This window comes from Falco cherrug, chromosome 5 (assembly GCF_023634085.1).
Source record: "Falco cherrug isolate bFalChe1 chromosome 5, bFalChe1.pri, whole genome shotgun sequence".
Classification (NCBI taxonomy): Eukaryota; Metazoa; Chordata; class Aves; order Falconiformes; family Falconidae; genus Falco; species Falco cherrug.
The window spans coordinates 4,666-24,836 of NC_073701.1; the positions used below are offsets into that span (position 1 = coordinate 4,666).

General features: G+C 45.2%; 1 protein-coding gene across 3 annotated transcripts; it reads right to left on the reverse strand.

The window, feature by feature from the left end:
- Positions 1 to 2,529: 2,529 nt before the first annotated feature.
- LOC102054848 (serine protease 3) lies at positions 2,530 to 20,171 on the reverse strand. 3 transcript variants are annotated; one of them, XM_055710910.1, is made up of 6 exons: positions 9,537 to 9,729; positions 6,178 to 6,374; positions 5,306 to 5,471; positions 4,448 to 4,701; positions 3,511 to 3,647; positions 2,530 to 2,783 (listed from the first exon to the last, which is right to left on the reverse strand). In XM_055710910.1, the coding sequence occupies exons 2-6, from the start codon at positions 6,218 to 6,220 to the stop codon at positions 2,634 to 2,636; spliced, it is 750 nt and encodes a 249-aa protein (XP_055566885.1). In that variant the 5' UTR covers positions 6,221 to 6,374; positions 9,537 to 9,729; the 3' UTR covers positions 2,530 to 2,633. The 3 variants fall into 3 exon arrangements, with proteins under 3 accessions (XP_055566885.1, XP_055566884.1, XP_055566886.1); XM_055710909.1 differs by lacking the exon at positions 9,537 to 9,729 and having other exon boundaries at positions 6,178 to 6,565; XM_055710911.1 differs by lacking the exons at positions 5,306 to 5,471; positions 6,178 to 6,374; positions 9,537 to 9,729 and adding an exon at positions 18,814 to 20,171.

Below are 20,171 nucleotides of genomic sequence, written 5' to 3' on the forward strand. Positions count from 1 at the left end.
GCCTGTTCATGAATCTCACCATCAAGCAGAAAGTTGTTTGCATGAGAAGTTCTTGGTGCACCTTTAGCTAATGGCAGGGCCAGGCAGGCAGTATAATTGCGGGTGTGGAGGAGCTTCCCACGTGCTCCTCCATCGTGAGGACCTGCCAGAGGCTGCCCTGTGGCCAAGGATGCGTGCAGCACAGCATGGCTGCACCTGCTTGGGTCAGCTGTTGCGTGTGGATCACGAGCTCCTGCATGCACGGTGGCCTCCGAGTCAGGATCACCACCCCTTGACCCACAGACAGTTTACCTTTCCCAAAGATATTATAGAAATTACAGATCATGTTAGCAAGCTGTGCAGCTAGCAGAAGGTTTCCTGACAGGTTAGAGGGTTTCCTCTGTCGTCGTATACATCAAACAGCAGACCTCTCAGCTGTGACCCATGGACTAACAAAGGGGTTGCAATCCCTGGTTTTTGAAAACTGAGAATTTCTCTCACTTTCTTCTCTGCCCATCCACCCCCGTCATTTTGTCAGGAGCTGTTCTTTCTTATCCTAGAACAATGTTATTTCTGAGTCATAGATCCTCCCCTCCACCCTTCCCCAAGAGACATGTTGACTTTTACACAAACTAGTGTAATTCATTGCCCAGTTCTGTTCTTAATGCTTCTTCCAACTGTCATGCCTTTTTGGAGAAGAGCTTTAGCTGTGTCTCACCTTTGGAGCCTTTTTACTTAAGTGCTGCTGCCACATGGTTACTTCCCTTTCCATCCTGTCAGGTTGGTGCAAGGTTTTCATGCCTTCATGCGTGCACTCAAATACATTACAATTGATCCCACTGGGCTTTGTCCTGAGAAAGTACAGGGAATTTTGTCCTGTTGACCCCAAGACTCCAATCAGGGCTCACAGCTCTCTAATCCCCTCACTCCTGCTGTGCAGAGCCATGTGATAAAAACAGTGTGTGGAAATGTCAGCAGAGAGAAAGAAAAATAACATCCTCACATCTTAGTGCTCTGCAGATGTCTGTTGTTCTTAGACAGCGCAAAGGAGGGAACAACTTTGCCAGCAGCCTCTTCATGGCGCTGTCCACCACAGGCATTAGTGATGTTCTAGCTGTGTAAGAGTGGAGATCCTGCGAGGATATTCCAGCAATTGGAAAATCAAGAATGGCCTATAATTTGAAAAGTGGAATTTCTTCTTTACCCACTGGAGACCTTGACACATTGGTGGGGATAATGACAAAGGACTGGAACTGATTCCACACTAAACCTTCTGAACACCCTTGCCTGTCATACTTGAGAATGCATTTTGCCTGGTGACAGAAGTATTTCTTTCCCCTCATTTTCATCTCCTCATCTTTTCATCTCATCCTCTTTGTCCTCCGAATTTTTCTTCTCCTTTCCCTTAACGTACAAGGAAAGATATCACCCACCCTCCACTCACAGTGGTCAGGGAGGGAGATGGGAGTCAGTGATTTACAGGTACTGTGTCACAGACCTGTGACTTTCAACCGCTCATACATAAGATCTCTGTCTCCTGGTGGAAATAGGCTGAAGGGCAGGGTGCCCAGCTACAGCTCAGGGTTTTTTCGGGAAAAGGGCAGATTCTGAGAAGGAATTCAGCAAGTGCTTCCAGAGCAATGGGACACAATGCTATAGTCTGATCCTGTTTGTATATTGTGCCTATCTCAATGACTCGGGCACCTATTACTCTCCTAGGAGGTATCTCACGACAAAGCATCTGAAAGCACCATGCTCAAACCTCTCTGTAGGCAAAGACACTTGTTCCTTCATGCCCTGCTCTTCCCCTCGCCCTCCCTTTCCTCCAGTGGCAGATTTCTTTTCAATTTCTCCCCACTTCACCTATTCTCTGCTTTTTCTATCTTTCTATTTTACTCAAATTTTTTTTTGTTTGGTTGGTTTTGGGGTTTTTTTAGAAGACAGCTACACAGCCTGTTGTCAACTTTGGCAGCTTTTTCATGGACTTTCAATTCCAGTGCCAGCTGGGGCTAGGAGGAGTTAAAACCAGAAGCCAGGAATATCTCTGTCCTTTTGACTCTTCCAGGGAAAGTAAGCAAGTCTAATATGACCAGTTAGCTGAGAAAAAGGCATAGATAGCAGCCCCAGTGGCACAGGTCCATGAAGAGAACAAGCCCTAGCAAGAGGTTTCTTCATTCCCCAATTAGAGCTTTTAAGGTGGTTCCACTAGGGATGTTCAGTCATATTGTTGGGAGCAGGGGTGATGGGGAGTGTGTGTAACTGGCTGCTGTTTTCTACAGTAGGAATATGCTGCTTGTGTGATTCAGCACACTCTCTCAACTGATTTACGCAGTTTTGTAGCCCCTGAGTACATGCTGATAAACAGAAAAGATGTTCTGCTCCACAAATGGCTGCATGTAACTGAATGAAAGGCTCTGGATAAGTCTGCAAAATATTCCAAGACCCTGCTAGTTGGGAGGCACTGCAAATACTAATTTTCCCCAGAGTGATATTCCCTGCCTCTGTCCTCCATATCATAGCCTATGGAAGGCACACAGTTGTGCAAAGAAGTGGTAACTGAAAGTCTTTATTTTTTGATAATTTTCACATGTCCAGTCCCAAAACAGAAGAAAATGGTGAGGAAAAAAAGCAGGTCACATAGAACAAAAGTATTATCAGTTGGCAGATATAGTTGCTGTGATCCAGGAGACGTAATTGCAAACCTTAGTGTAAACCCCAGGATAGCCTTTCTGCGCACATCCAATGCCCCAGGAAACAATGCCCTGGAGCTGCCCATTGCAGACTACTGGGCCGCCGGAATCCCCCTGTGCACATGAAGGATACAAATATTCAGCAAATGGTACCAGCATAAGTGATGAGCCAGAGATCCCAGAAATCACTCATTCAGGGCAAATCCATTGGGCTTTTCTACACAGAAGGTCTACAAAGGTCATTGCTGATTACCACTCTACATCTGATGCTGCTGTGCCTTTAGTTCTGAGGGCACCTCAACTAAAGATGAGTAAGCTGCCTGTTCTTGACAGATGCAGTCCTTGGCAGATGCTTAGGATATGTGTGTCTTAGACATTATTCTGTCAAATATTTCATGGACCTAGGCACATGTAAAATGCAGAGCAATTGTCAGGTGTGTTCATTTTCCATGCTGCCTGGATCTTGGTGTACTGGCTATTTTCAGTGAGTCCAAAACTAACATTTGTGTCCTAAGCTCTAAAGAGACCGTGGTTATTGTTGACTCCCTGGTGCAGCCCTCCTCCATTGTCAATAGCTTAAGGTTCAGGAGGTGGCATAGTCTGCTTCTGGAGATTTAGGGCAGAGATATTTACTGTCTCAAAAAGGGACAATGACTGACTGACTGGTAAAAAATGCTAGCCTCACTCAGTAAGCAACTTTTGCCCTAAGTCTCTGCTGTTGTTCAAAAAACAACATTCAGACATGCCAGTGCAATGAGTATAGCAGATTCTCTGATATGAAGGCCTGCTCTACTGGCAAAAGACAGGAGAGAAGCATACGGGAAAGGAGAGGCAGGTGTACCTGGCAGGAGTCTTTTCCTCCCTCCATGAATCCTACACATATCATGTTCTTGGTAATTTGGCCAGGGTAAGCTTCACTGCACTCGCTTGAGGGGAGTACAGGAGCCTTCAGGCACTGCAAGGTGTCTGGATAGGGATCTACAAGAAAATAGAGGGAGAGATGGTTGATAAAGTCTCTGAGTTCATTTCAGAGCCCCGAGAAGATCTTTCTTAGCAGAAAAGTAATCGCTGAATGTCCTGTTTTAGCTGTTGTCATTTTTACTCTGAACAGTAGTTACAGCATAGATTCCTTTTGTTTTGGTGGAACAGATCCTGCCCATGGGTCCACCATTCTACACTGCAGCCATATTAGTTTTTCTGATACCTAGAACACCATCAATTGGCAGATGTGGAGCTGGGAGCTACTCTTGTAGCACGTATGCTGGAGGAAACCTGTGCCTCAGGAAAACCGTCCTCTCCTCTGATGCAGATTTAGTTGTCGTCAGTGAATTAGACACCAGTCACCATCCACACCTCTGACCATTGGTGTAAGGGAATGGAGCCCTCTTGTAGTAACTTTAGATCCACAATCACAGATTTGGATCTTGCTCTTGGAGAACTGAGAACTCTATTGACGTTAGTTAACTAGCTGGTGGTCGGCACTGCAGAGCTGATAGCGCAGGACACAACTTATGGCAGCACAAACATGCTGGTGAATGGCATATGGGTGACTTGAGTGATCATATCCATGTTTGTAATGCAGAACAAGAGGAGAAACCTTATAAAGATTTGCCTTTAAAGCAGTGAAATGGTTATTGTCTTACACTGACTGATCACTCCAAAGGGGCCCGTCCCACAGCACTTCTTTGTGCTTTACATTGTACTGTTCAGTGCCAGCTGTGAGGTCTTGGAGTGTCTCACATGCCCCCAGACACCACACGTTCCCATGGAGTACTCACCGGTACTGCTGAGAGTGTTGCCCCATCCGGAGATGAGGCATGTGGTGCCTGGTGCCACACAGCTGGTAGGCAGAGGAATGGTTTGGACAGCTCTGTTGAGCTGGGCTGGCCTGGCAAGCTTGATGAGCATAATGTCATTGTCCAGTGTTGCTGAGCTGTAGCCAGGGTGGCGGATGACTTTAGCTGAGTTAATCAACTGCTCGGTCGACTCTGAGAGTGCCAGGTTGTGTTTCCCAAGCTGCACTTGGATGCGACTGGAAAAGAGGGGGAATGGCATGTACCTTACTGCTGCCAGCAGGTCATAAGGAAACTTGTCACCATACACTCTCACTTTAATGTTGCTGTCATAATAGCTGTTTTCATGCAGATTATCTTTCTTGTCCTGCAGCAAATTCCGAGGATCCACACTGAGATCTTACCCACCCCCAGTACAGGTGGTGAATTTCTGCAGGTTTATTTTGTTGAGCTGGGACAGGCTGAATATGTATCAGCGCTTTGTACAAACACTCCAGAAAAAGGCAAACTGCTATGCCCCTGACCTCATTCCTCTTCCTGTTCTACACTGACTAAGTTTTAGCAAGATGAATCCAATTTCTAAGAAATCATAGCCTGTAAGTCATTGTTGGTTTATCACACTGTCATTTCAGAAAGTGTTCTGCATTCTCAGAAACTTTTGCAGAAGTGAAATACTGCTTACGATGCCTCAGTCCAGCTTCCTAAATGAGCCACCCATTCCTTGGTTGCCTCCAGAATGGAGTCACTTACATATTTAGATCTCACATCTCAGAATTCCTGCTAGAAGTGAACTGGAAGAAAGAAAGAGGGTACAGAAGAATGGTGTTTTTTTTTTTGACTCACGACTTGTAGCAGTGAGCAGCTGACAGGACCCACTGGCTGTTGATGAGGGAACCTCCACAGAAGTGATACCCAGAGTTCAGGGACACCTGATAGGGGACAGAGTTCGCCGCACAGGTGTAGCCTCCAACGATCTTGTCATCATCAGCAGCATTGATGGGGATGGCAGCTGGGAGATAAGTGTCATAAGGACATCTGGCATAAGGAATATTATGACCTTGTGACTGACAGAAGCATCTCACTTGTAGGCTCTACCTCTGTGGAAACTCACAGTAGCAATGGTGGGCAAGTCTAATGGACATTCATTTGCTGCTCCCTAAAATAAGGTGATGTGACTTAGATGGGCATCTCATGTATCTGTTGCTAGTCCCAGAGTGAGCATAAGAACATAAAAATGTTCTTTCTGGATTGGATCAAAGGTGTGTCTGTCCCAGGGTCCTGTCTGCAGTAGCAGTCAACAGTGGGCTGAGTGCAAGTACAAAAAAAGTCTGAGCAGTGTTTCCTTGGAGGACTCACCCGTAGTCCAAAACTTTACAGCAGCTTTAGGACTTCCTGAGCCAGAGGTGTTATCTTTGTACTTCATAGTCCTCAAGACAGAGACAGTCTTTTTTGAAGCTACAGACACATTTCAGAATTCCTGGGCCAGGAACTCCTACAAAGGTGTTCATTCCCCATCTTGTGGCACAAGCAATTGTGAACAAATAGCAATCACAAGAAACTGCAGAGCTTTGCCTTAAAATTTTTTCAAGTTGAAACTGGACTTCACTTTCCCACAATAAACCAGCTTGCAGATTTGCTCAGAAAATGAGCTTTCTTATACATTACAAAAACAGAAGCAAAAAATATGCAAAAACAGAAGTAAAAAATATACTTACTAGCCACACCAACAAAGGTGACAAACAGTATGTATTTCATCATCTTGACACAGCCTCAAGCCCAGACTGGTGGACTGGAAGTGTGAGCTGCTAGAAATACATCTTTTGAAATGGCCTTATCTCTAATCCAAGGTTTTCTCCAGACAAAAAGTACACAGTGAAAAATTTGAAGATCCAGATGTGGGCATTAACAGGTGCTGGTAGAAAGTACAAATAACATATCAGTTAATCATAAACCTTTCCTAAGATAGCTATTTTAAATTATTTTAGAGGGCAGCCTTCCATTTAAAAATATGTTTGGCCTTTGGAAGATGTATAGTTGTTTGTCTGCCTCATTCTTACACACAGCACCTGTTGAAAGCAACCCTCAAACCCCTTTGACATTCCTTTGTGATAATGGTATCATTCTTAAAAATGCGTATTTTTTACTGGAAGCTGAATATTGTAGGTAATGGACTAAGATACTATACATTTGTTTGGAAAAAAAATAAAAACAACAGCAACAAAAAACCTCCAAAAACCCTCTCAGTGTTATTAAGTTTATTTTAGCAAATTTCTTTTTTTAGCTAATGTATGTGTTTTTGTCATATAGAACACAGTGCATTCCCAAATAAAATTATTCATAAGTAATTTCAATAAGTGAGCACAAAAACCCTATTTTGTGCCCCCCCAATTGAAATTGTTCAAATATGGGAATACACACCATATCTCTTTGAAATAGTTTCTCTTATCTAATCTATATAATATCAGCCTAAGTACTAAACCACTTTCTTTTTTCTTTTTTTTTTTTTTTTTCTTCAGTTTTGGAATGTTCTATAGAGACTCATTTTTGCCACAGAAGAATTTCAGAATAACATTCATGTTTATGGTTATACTGTATATGAACAAAAATCCTGTGAACAGAAATGAGATCTTCTGAAATCCTTCTCTGAAAGAGCGATAATTGCTGTCATGATGCTGAGTTTGCTAAAACTTAATGCATTTGATGAATAATCATTTTCCAAGCAGCTGCCAACTTCATCATGTTGGCTCCTGAAAGACATAGGATAACCTCAAGTGACTGTAAAGAGAAGTCATGTGGTTTGAGATGCTGAAATGGCATGAGAGACTAAACAGGAGTAATGTTTCTACTCCATTTCTTGATCAGCTTTTTTGAGAGCCCTGGAGGACTGGTACACACAGCGACACTGTCCAGATGGGAACTTTTCCTTCATGTTAAAGGACAAGTCCATGGCCAGGGACTCCTCCAAGGAGCTGAATGACTTGTCTCAGGCTTTAAACTGGTATCAGTGCACAGTTTTCTTACAAACATGTTTTATCCTGGGAAACAAATAACGATTGGAAACTTCCCAAGGAAAAGGGAAAGGTCTGTAATAGCACTAATCATGGCAAAAATTACCAAAGCTGTCTAATCCCATCATGACTAAGTAGAGCAAGGCAAGAACAATTCTTAATCTACAATAGAATGTAATTTGATCTCCCTGTGGATTTATAATTTCTTTGTCCAAAACATGCCATTGGCATAGAGACAGGCTGTCATCAGATATTTTAAAACAATATTTTTCCTGAGATATAGCTCTAATAACCTATTAGGTAACATTTAGGCTATGAAGGACAGCTTTCTTTTCTTTCTTTTCACAGGGTTTAGTATTTCATTTAGTATCCACCCAAATTTCAGCAAAATCCAGTAATTCAGCATCTGAATTGGGAAGATCAACCATACCTGCCTTTATCTTGGTATTGTTTTGTTTTCCCTTGTTACTTGTTTAATCTACTCTGGTCTTTATAGTTATTCGTAACAGCAGGAAAGGCATCATATAGGTCTGGCTGGTAATCTTCTTGAAGAAAAAGGTCTGTCTGAGACTCTTTATGCTACTTGCTTAAATCAGTGAGGGGGCACTACTGACCCCTTCCCAAGCTACTGCAAGAGCTCATGGCAAAAGTCCTGGGCCATAGTTTCTGTGGCTCTTGTGTTCCTAAGTCCTTGATGGCAGACGTCGAGTGAACACACTTCACCCAAGTCCCTCCCATGCTCCTGTCTGCCTCTTGGGGACCTGTTCCAGAGGCTCTCGTGAATTCCAGAACTCCAGGGTGCGTGCCAGCAAAGCAGCTCATGGAGCAAACTGATCTCAAAGGAAGGTAAACAGGGTGTTTGTGGTGCAGAACACAGAGGTCATCCAGCAGACAGACTGCTTCAGAACAGCCCTTCAGGGGTTGTGAGAGCTGTGAAGGATGAAGAGACTCCTTTGCATTCAGGTTGAAAATGGAACACCTTCTCCCACCCCTCTTTCCTTTCTTTAAGATGAGCAGTGCCTACCTGAAATGTAAATACCCTCTTTTGCTCAATGCTGCTGAACATTCCACAGACCCATGGCAAGGGATTTTTCAGGGACTTTCAAAAAATACACTCTGGGGGGTACACCTCCAGCTGCAAATGAGCCTGTCATTTAAGGCAGTGATGCTGCAGCAGAGTACTGGCAGCTCCAGGCACATGGGAAGGAGGAGGGTTGGTGAATGGAAGGCAGCTGTGTTAGGTATTATGAATGGGCAAGCAATGGCAGCTTGCATTTCTAGAAATCCATGTTCCTAGTTCAAGTATTTCAGTCAGCTGTGTCATCACTGGACTCAGATAAAGTAAATACATTTGTCCAAGCTGATGCAAGATCCTGGGAAAGGGAAACCTGGCAAGACTGTGAGCTCACAGAGATAAGCTTCCCAGGGGTGTAAAGCAGAGGAGTTTCTGAGTGCATCTGATGGAGCTTGGTGGTGGAGGCACTGTTGACTCTCTCTTCCCAAGTCTCTCCTGCCTGGGAGAAGCTGGTTGAAATACACCCCATCTGGCCTTGGAACATCAAGCCCCCAGCTACCTGAGGCTAGGCGAGTGTCTGGGCAAGGGGGTTGCATCTTCTGATCTTTTCAGATTACAGAATCAGAGACAAGCTCCTGGTTTATGATGTTCCAGTGCAGTGGTCTCCAAAGTGGGGTGCATGCACCCCTGGGGGTATGCAAGATGTGTGTGGGGTGAAAATACTAGAACTTCAGTACTGTATGTAAGTAATTATCAATTACTAAATATACATCTACTGGGGGCATGTGCTCAAAAATATTTTATTGATAGGGACATGCGATCAAAAATGTTTGGAGACCACTGTTCTAGTAGTTTCAACAAATACCTTACATGTTCTTTTTATGTTCTGCTATAGCATCAGCCTCCAACTCTGCACAGCCTCCATACTGTTTCTGGTTTCTTCACTACCAGGGCTTTCCTCCTCTCTTGCCCACCCCTGGCTTCCCCCCAGGAAATTAAATTTCTGCTGACACTCTCAACTGCATTTGCTATTTTCCATGTCTCAACTTACACAGATGTGCACCGTGTGCTTTCCATCATTATACAGCTGTTGCATCCTGTTCCAAAGGTGCCGTGGAAGTGAAGGTGCCAGTGTGAAGGCTGCATACATTTCATTTGTGAAGTTCTTTGGCAGCTTCTGCTCTTCTGCTTTCCGACTCAGGGTGGTAAAGACAAAGCCTCACGTTTCAGAGGAGCACAGAAAGAACTTGGGAGGATATTTCAGGAGTTGCTGTGAAGACTTACAAAGTTTTTTGTTTTACAAATGTTTTACAAACATTTTTGACTCTTGCTAATTCCTGCTACACCTTAAAAGAATGGATCCAGGCCTGGTGCTGTGAAATTCAGTGCTCCTCCTCTCACTTTCTTTTCCTGAGGTTGCTGATAAGACTGTGGGAGGCTACAACTGCCGAGAGCATTCAGGTCCCTACCAGTGTCCTTGAATGGTGGGTATCACTTATGTGGTGGTTCACTCATCAACAATCAGTGGGTCTGGTCAGCTGCTCAGTGCTAGAAATCCTAAGTATTAATTGGGTTGTGTATCTGGATTCTAGTTGAATCTTGCAAAGCCACCAGATTTAGAATATGGTGCCTAGCAAAAGAAGAGAATCCAAGGTGGCAATGCATGGTGTACCTGAAATGAAAGGAGAAACACGGTACCCTCTTTCCCACTGCATTACATGATTTTTCCAATATTCCTGGACTCTTGGCATCCTTTCCCGTGCATCCTAAAATGCCTTTCTGTACACATTTGCATGCCCATGTGGCTTACCATTATGATTTTGCTCTTTTTCATTCCTTCAGACTTTCTCCATGGATTTTTCTTGTCCTGAATTTAAGGCATACCTCTGCAGAGAGAGCACAGATCAAGGATCATGCTCCTCTGCAACAGCAAATGTAATCTTCCTTCCCTAAGCATTGCTCTAGCTGCCTGAAGTGACCCATCTATGCTCACACTGTTGCCACTGCTGCCCCATGGGGATCCACTGAACAGGATGCCCAACTAGCAAGACCTACCACCATAGCTGTAGTGACCAGACTCTGTTGTTTCATGAAATCATAAGGCTCCTAAAGCTCTGTGACATGTGCACCTTTGATTAGGGCAACACTCCCTTACTCTATTCCAAATGTCTGCCAGACCCCGTGTGGCACCAAGTTTTTCTACCCACAGTTAACTGCTGCTCTTCTATGCTGGTAATTTTGCAGCTGTATACAAGTGAGGCTGGGCGAATGCAACACTGTGTGAAGGAAGACAGTGAACTAGTCAGGAATGCCACATTAATCATTCACCATCCTAGATATGATTCAAGGAGCCTTGATAACAACATGATGTTGATCCAGTTGGCAACCACCACGGACTACAGGGCCAACATTCAACCCACAGCTCTGCCCAGTTCCTGTGCCAGGGAGGGTCCCGAGTGCCTTTTTCAAAGTGAGGAAACACACTGAGCAGTGGCTGTATGTGCGTTGCATGTACCTGGTCACACTTCTGCTCTGCTGCCAGATCCATGAGACCTATATGCATTTCACTCCTGCATTGCAGCCTTTCCATGCTCTGCCTATGAGTTCCCCAAACTGTCCTGCCGGTGTGCCTCAATGAGTCCCAAGACAAAACCTTGTTTTCACTGCTGTCCTGGGAGCCAGTTCCCCTAAGGTTCTACACCAGCACCGTGATCTGTGTAGGATTCCTGGATGATGGGAAAGACGCATGCCAAGTAAGCATTCGCGTCTGCACAGAGCCCTGAGTCACACACCCCAGGGTACCTCCAGGAGCACAGTATGTCAGAGTTCGGCAGAGTGCTTATGCCTCCTCATCTCCACGTTTTCTGTTCTGCTGCAGTATCCTTCCAACAGGGTTTTGATAAAGGGTGGGCTTCACCAAACTGGCAGGTCCAGCCACATGTGCTGGGCACTAAGTGCAGTAGAAGTGGATTATTGCAGGGTAGGATAGGTCAGCAAATATGGGGTGCTATCTTTGCGTACTCCCAAATCAGGACTTGCTGTACTTGACTTTGCATTCCCTGGTTTCTTTGTTCCAGGTTAAAACCTTTCCAGGTGAGATCATCTCATACTTCTAAATTTTTCTCTCCAGGGTGACTCAGGTGGCCCCACTCCCTGCGTTGGAAAACTCCAGGGAATTGTGTCATGGAGAACAGAGTGTGCTCTGAAAGTTTATCCCAGTGTCTACACCAAGGTCTACAATTATATTGATTCAAGAAACGATTGCAGCCTAGTGGTATGTTGATGACTGCCTGGCTCCTTGGCCACTACCCTCCTGCCCTATTGCTCCTTTTAGGATGATAGCACAAACAAAAGCCTTCTTTAAAGAGCCTTACAGATATTTGTTTTGGGGACTGGCGACCACTGTACACAAGCGGGGTTCCCTGCAGCCTTACACGAGATCTTCCTGAACCTTCCCGTCTGTTCTGGCTTAGGTGTGTGTGCTAGGAGCAGTGCCCTAGAGCTACTGGGCTAGCAGACGAGGGGCTAGGGAACGGTGCAACTGTCTAGGAAGCCAGGCACTTCCTTTTCCTTACTCCTGGCCCCTTACTGAGAAAGGGAGGAGAGGGAGCAGGTCCCTAGGGAGGAGGTTCCTAGAGCAGCAGAACAGAGTCCCACTTTGCTCCTGCCAATGGTGAAGTTAGCATCTCACCAACACTGTGACAGCTTTGGTGGTGGTCAGTACAGCTATGGTGGAAAGCCAAGCAGTGGTCAGAGATCACAGACACAGAGCAATCAGGTCATGAGGTCAACAGCTGTGACCGATGATTATCAGCATCCCCTTTGCTTCCTCAGGGACACCTGAAGCAGGTGGGCTGGGTTCACCAGGATCTGGCAGGTAACACATACCAGCTGCTAGGGAAAGGAAAGCAATAGCAAGCAGGTGGGGAAAATGCCCATGATCTCATAGCAGTGTAAAGCACGGAAGAAGATAAGAGTTAGAAAGGAAGGATGGGGAGTGGAAGGGAGGGGAGGAGCAGGGGCAGTACTAGCTGCATATTTATGTTTACCTTGCTGCTGCTCTTTTTTGTTATGTTCTCTTTTGAGGAATAAGAAAAGTTATGTCTTCTTTCATAGTGCCTGAGCTCTGCTGCTAGGGAGGGGTCCTGGAGCACTGTGGGCCAGAGGCACTGGGGGAATAACAAAGAAGAGACTGCAGTATCAGGATCACCGAAGAAGAACATTGAAATTAAATATATTTACTTCATTCAAAGTACTAGCAAGGAATAAACCAGCTACAATCATGTAAGTTTTTTGAATCTTACATATTCAGAAAAGAATAGAGAGTGGTATAGGTTATGACAAGGCTAACTAGGATGCATTTGGCGGACTAGAAGAAGCAGACTGTTCGTGACACTAAATGTCTAACCACAGTTTTTGCTTTCAGAAAAAAAGGCTGGCAGAGATGCCTTGCTTTTTGTAATAGGATGCAGGAGCAGGCTGGAAACTAAGACCATGCGTGGCAATCAGTTAGCTGAGGGGAATGTGCTCGAGCTTGTATAGACACAACTATTAACATGATCAGTCATGCTGAGAGAGCATAGGGAGTGGGGGACGGATGGCACCAAGGAAAGGTAACACCTTGCTGTTAATTGATGGTAGTTAACCACCAATCGGGGATTGCCTAGTATGCAATGCTTAGCTCTAAAGAACCAATCTGTTTAAAACGCACGACTTCTGAAAGTATATATACCCATGTTTCTATACAATAAATTGACATTTGCTTGCATCAAGCTGTGTCCCGTCTCTCCATCGCAGCAATAGGAATTGAAGTAGATCTCACAGGAAGATTAAACTGCAGGGAAGATACTGCCCTGACACCAAACCCAAAGAAATTTAGATGCGATTAAACATGATTTTTGTGCCTATGCTATCTTGGTCAATCATCTTTGCTTCTGCCTACATATGTTCTGAGTTGTGAGGTATCATCTTTCAGGTACTAAGAAGGTCTCTCCAGAATGAAATGGTATATGTCTACATTTACTGGAATAAACCAGTCTGGAAGGATGGCTCAAGTTATATCCACAGGTGTAAATGAGCCAAAAAATCATTTATGAAGCCAATATTCCCAGGTTCGTGGCTAACAGATCTCGTACTCAGGCATGCACAATGATGGAATGACAGATGGTACCACATTCAGCCAGCAATTTACTGGTCTGCAAGCAATCTCACATTTTTGTCAGGAGCTCAGAACACTGCCTGTCTTGTAGAAAAGCTACAGCAAAATTTACAGTCATGTGAATGCTCAGCTTTGCTTCTAATGGCTCACAAAAAAGGGTATCAAAGGTGGACTGTCCCTCCTCTCTTCCCCACCCAAGCCTGAGAGAAAAATCAGAGCAAGGGGAGGGGCATCAGTCTCACAACCTCTTCTCTCTCACCTTGTGATGAGCAGAAATGCATTGCTCTGTGACCGTGCTGACTGTTTTCCTTGCTTTTCTACCTGGTGAGAGACAACAAATCCATCTGCAGCATCCAGGCCGTGCAGGACTGGCATGATGTAAAGGACCCTTTCTGGCCATCATCTGTACTCCTCCCTTTTTTCTTTTTTCCTCTCACTCATGCAGGTCCTGGGGTGGGAAACCTTATCACACAGTGGCCCAAAGAGACCCTTAAGAAAGCTGGAGAGACTGTGGACATCACGTGCTACCAGAATAATAGCAGACTTGCCTATATGTTCTGGTACCAGCAGGCTCCAAGGGATGGTCTGAAGTTAGTAGCCAGCACTTCTACGTGGATGCAGAGCTCTTACGAGGAAGGTTACAGTAAAGACAAGTTTGAGATAAGCAGAGACAGTAATGATCGCTCTGTGATGACAATCAAGAACGTGACATACAAGGATGCAGCCATGTATTTCTGTGCTATGAGTGATGACACAGTACAGCAAGGGGGTGGAGCACTAAGATAAAATCCCCACCTTGCTGAAGTGAGAGATGTGAGACAGATTGGGGATGGGCAGAGGAAGAGCAGAAGAAAGACAAGGAAGAAGTCGGGGAATGGAGCCAGGACTTTGGAGGGCAGGGGGGCAGACAAAGCAGTGCAGCAGCATCTAGCTTCAGCCTTCAGAAATACAAACCCACATATCAGCATTAAGAATTGAGGCTGATGTGGTTAGTGAAAGGCAGCAGATATCTCTTAAAATTGGTGCTACAGAAGCACAGCCATGTTCTGGGCCACTAGTTCCCCACAGACCCCACTGTAGCACCAAGGAAAGGGTACAAAGCAGAAGGAGAATTCAAGGTTCTGCTACATACTGATGATCCACCCAAAGACAGAGGTGCCCAGTCAGAGGTCGACCAGTGTGAGAAGAGAGCCCAGCCTCTGATTATGGATGTAGGAGGATGGCACCATTACAGGTGGGAGGAAACATACACAGGGGACCTGGCATTCCTTCCAGTCCGGGAGGGACAGCCCCTTGGCAACTTGACAAGCAGCAGCATGCTCTGCGGCACTTTTATTTACCTACCCACACACTGCTTTGTTACAGGTTCCCTCTCTTCCTTGCCCTAGAAACACGTACAGTTCTGAGCTGGACCAAGGCATCTCTTCACAGCAAAACTTCATGGGCAGAGAAGGGAAACCACAAGAGGCTGCCATCATCTGGTGTTCCCATTGTGAGGGCCAGCTGAAGGCAGAAGTTGCCTCCTATTGTGCCTCTACCTTCATTGCTTGCAGAGATGAGCTTTGAGTGAGCTAATTGCTCGGCCTGGGAAAAGTGAGGGTGGGGTGTTACTGGGGCTCCCCTGCCTGCCATTGCCTGTCTGTGCTCCTGGTTTTATTGCATAACCTAGGACTTACCTCTCATTCAAGGAAAGGGAACTAGCACACAGAAGAGCCAAAGGTATCTTTAAGAAGGTATGGCTAAACACGTGTATTTTGGGCTTCTGTTTTTAGGTTGTCCTTGACAGTCTGCATGCTATTGAGCACAAACCAAATGTTTGTCTCGTGCTCTTATGGAAGTTGCAGCATATGAAGCACACAACTATCACAGGTAGCAAATGTACTGTGCTGCTCACTGATGTGGCAAAGCTGGATATGCTGAAGGGAAACATACTATTTGATTATGGAAAAAAAAGGAGTGTGAGGTGGTGAGAATAGCTGGTGAGAGCAAAGAGCAGGAATCAGCCAAGAGCAGAGCATGTCCTGTAAAAGATGCAATCCTGTTTCACCAAAATTGCTAGAAGGCTTTTGTACTGCCAGGGTGGATCACTCAATTTCATGCCAGGGTCCTAGTCTCCTGATTGACTATGCTACCTAAATGTTACTTTGCTTCCAGGCTCTGCTCTGAAAGAGGCTAAACTGTTCTTGGCTAGGGAAATCCAGATGCATGACGGAAAGGCATGTTCGTTGCAGTCTCACCCTGGATGCAGTGAAGGCTCTGAAAAAGCTAAATCTAGTTTCATGCTGGATTTAATCTGGTCCTCCAAAGACATTTCTGAAAGACTCAGCCTCACACACCAGTCCTTGCACACCTTGGCAGCCAATATTCTTCTGACTCCAGCAACAAGTGTAACACCATTCCCTGCTCCCAGGGAGCACTCACAGGCTCCTCAGCACACCTCCAGGTCCGTGATCTACTCGCTGTTCGTATCAGACTACCAACACATAGCCAGGACGCGCTGGGGAAGCATAGTCTCTCACAAAATGCAGGCACACTGAGTTCCTTATCCTCTTCAGCCTTGCATCTTTACACAGGTGCCAAACACATTCACTTTCTTGCTGTCTGGAATTATTACTGCTGATCCATGTGGCCTCTGAAAGTTTTAGGGAAAGCTGTTTATGCTGGAATCATTAAGGAATATGAACACCATAGTAGTAACTTTGTGAGTGACTTTTGGGTGATTTAGATATTTTTAGGTTGTTTGGTTTTTTTTTTAATTCTCTACTAATAAATTTGCAGTTCCTGAAAATCATAATGTTACAGTCCTAGCTCAGACCTCTTGCATAAACACTGAAAGCCAGCTTTATCAGCTCTGGGAACATAACAGAGGAAAGATCCCTTTCTATTTCTCAGTGCTTGAGCATTTTTAGTTTTGAGTGGCAAATGCATTTTTAAAGCCTTGTGAAAACAAACTTATGGGTAACCGTCAAAGTTCAGCAGATTAATCAGGTGGCTATTGACCAGTCACAGCTGTGCAGTTTCCAGGTGGTAGCAGAAAACCACAGAGATCTCTAGTGGTCATTGCCATCTTGAAGGTCTGAAGTCACAGTTCCCTTCTCAAGCTCCGAGGTACAATTTTCTCCCATGCGGTGCTGCTTTTGCCAGCTTGAAGTGGCAATACACAAAACCCCCAGCTATTGTAAGAAGTTTCTCATGAAACAGCTACTCTCCTACTTGTCACACTCCTTGTCCCCATATTTATTGTCCTTTGTCTCCTGCTGTAGAAGGTGGCAGAGGAGCTGCTGCTACAAGAGCCATCGTCAAAGGTAGTTGTGTCAGATACTCATCAGTGACATCACAGGCACATCTGTGTAAACAGCTGTATATTTGTAATGAGTAACAGTTTGTCAGTAACAGCATTCTAGAGATTATACTAGCTGCTCAAAGGATGAGATGATGGAAGGAGAGGATCTGTAAAGCCACATCTCTATGCAGATAATGGTGCTATACAGTATGGTGTGGTCATCCTCCCATGACTGGGAGGGTTTTGCAGAGTCATAGAGTTACAGAATGGCTGAGGTTGGAAGGAGCCTCAGAAGGTCATCTTATCCAAATGCCCTTCTTGAGCAGGGCCACCCAGAGCCAGTGGACCAGGACTGCATGTAGACAGCTTTTGATTGTCTCTCAACATGGAGACTCCACAACCTCCCTAGGCAACCTATTCCCGTGCTCAGTCACCCTCACAGTAAAAAAAACGTGTTTCTTTGTGCTCAGAAGGAACCTCCGGTGTTCCAGTTTGTACCCTTTTTCTCTGAGCCTGTCACTAGCACCACTGAGAAGAGCCTGGCTCTGTCCTCTTTACATCCTCTTTTCGGGTATTTATATACATTATTCATACTCACCCTGAGCCTTCTCTCTCTAAGCTAAACAGTCCCAGCTCTCTCAGCCTCTCCTCCTGTGCGAGGTGCCCCAGTCCCTTCATCATCCTTGTGGCCCTTTTGTGAATGCTCTCCAGTATGTTCATGTCTCTTTTGTAATGAAGAGCCCAGAACTGGATGAGGTGCTCCAGGTGTGGCCTTAACAGTGCTGAATGAAGGGGAAGGATCACCTTCCTCGACCTGCTGGCAATACTTTGTCTGATTTATCCCAGGATACCATTCGCTGCCTTTGCAGCAAGGGCACGCTGCTGGCTCATGTTCAACCTGCTGCCCACCAGCACCCCAGGTTCTTTTCTGACAGGCTGCTTCTCAGCTGGATCACCACCAACAGGCACTGGTGCGTGGGGTTGCTTCTCCCCAGGCATGGGACTTTGCACTTTCCCTTGTTGAACTTCATGAGGTTATTGTTGGCCCTTTTCTCCAGGCTGTCGAGATTCCTCTGGATGGCAGCATATGCCCCTGTGGTGTACCAGCTGCTTCTCCCAGTTTGGTGTTTTCTGCAAAATTCCTAAGTGTTCTCTGCCCCATCATCTGCATCATTAATGAAGATGTTAAATGGAAGATGTTTCCCACCACAGCTGCTGTTTCTCAGGCTTCCTGTGAGACAAGAATTAACTCCAAACATAATTAACAGGACAGACAACCTTGTGTTAGCCATCCAATACAGGTACTGCATTGGGAGCAGAAGATGAATGTTTGGGAAACATATTGTTCTTTAGTGGAACAGCTTGGGCCCAAATCAATATCATCTAACGAGAAGCTTGAGTAGACACAGGCTGGAAGAGGAAGGAAACAAAGGGAAGAAAAGAAAGGAAATATACATACATAGGATGGTGTAGCATCACTATCTGCATATGGATGTGTGTTGGGTCTGGCTGAGATGGAGTTATCTTTCCCTGCAGCAGCCCTCGTAGTGCTGTGCTTTGTATTTGTAGCTAGAAAGGCGTTGATAACACACCAGCATTTTGGCTACCACTGAGCAGTGCTCACACAGCACCAGGGCTGCCTCTCCAAAACTGCCCCCCCCCAGCTCCAAAGGCCAGCAGGTAGGAAAGAGGCTGGAAGGGGGGACAGACAGAACAGCTGACCCAGTCTGACCAAAGGGATGTTCCATGCCATGTGATGTTGTGCTCAGCCATAAAAAGCTAAGAGAAAGGAGGCAGAGAGGGGATGTTTGCTATTAAGGCACTTGTCTCTAGAGCAACCTTTACGTGCACTGAGGCCGTGCTTCCTGGGAAGAGGCTAAACATTACCTGCTGATGGGCAGTAGAGAATCGGTCTTCTTGTTTCCCTTTGCTTCTGCATGCAGCCTTTGATTTTTCTTTGTTAAACTGCCTTTCTCTTGACCCATGAGTACTTTCTCATCTCATTTCCCACTGCCCTGCAGTGTCCTTCTGAGGAGGGGGAGAGATAGGGGATTCGGTGGGCAGCTGGCAGCCGGTGAGGGTCAACCCACCACAGGCTGCAATCTTACACATTCTCTTCTTCCACCCCCTTGCCTTTTCAGTACACAGATATGACCTGAAAAGGGGCTGTTGCTTAATTTTAAGGGTTTGTGGCTGAAAGTACTGAATGTTTATGAGAAGAACTGAAGCTCAGGGTGTCTGTGGTTCTGCCTGCTTTCTTGTAGCAGGATTGGTGTAAGTGATATGATTGCTACTCTTCTGTGAAATTCCCCCACTGAAATGATACCATTGTTAGAAAACACGGCCCTAAATGTCTCTTGCGTGCATGTTCTCGCCTTTCCTTGTCTGAAGTTTTGCACAGCTTGAGAGACATGGAAATAAAAACGAGGGAACTGTCTTTCCTCTCTTCTCTCCCTCACACTTATCTGGATTCAGAGCCTACACCACTTTTCCTTTTGGCAGGTTACAGATGAACATTAAAGTGTGACAAGACTGGTCTCTGCTGGCATGTCCTGGAAATTGCCCTTTGAACATGGCCGGAGGAGGTGTTCGTGCCACATAGAAACACTCCTTCAGAATTAATACAGAGGTCATTTGCTTGTTTTTTAATGAAAGACAACATATGGGAGAGAGTCTGTTAGTGACAGTAAGGACACTAATGGAGCTGTAGACTGGAGAAGGAGACAGAATAATCTTAAACGAATTTTAGCAGAATGGCTTTAGACCCTGAATAAACAGTGCTGAGATCAGAGCCAGATTCAGACCAAGGCCGGCAAATAATATCCTGTCACTAGTGTTATTATTTAGGCAAAGCCAGACAAAATCCTAAATATAGTTTTAAAAATAATTCAATCTAAACAAAGAAAAATGTCTGCAGTCATTTCCATAATTAGTGACTTGAGTGCACAGTTTTGCTGTTGTAGAGGAGAGGATACCATAGGGGTACCTGAGACCATCTGCCCAGTACCTGGCTTTCTGTAGTCCTGTGTCTCCGTCCTGAATGTTTCAGCCTAGTCTCTGTGTCTCATTCCCTTCCCTGGGACACCAGCAGCTCGGCCCAGCTGAACAGGATGTATCAAAACTCATGTGTTCTTCTGGGATACCTGGAAATGAGAACATAATTTGTGTTTTTACTAGTAGAATTGCTGCCTTTCAAAGGTTTGTGTCTTGTACCTACAGCCTATTTTTTTAATATCAACAGACTT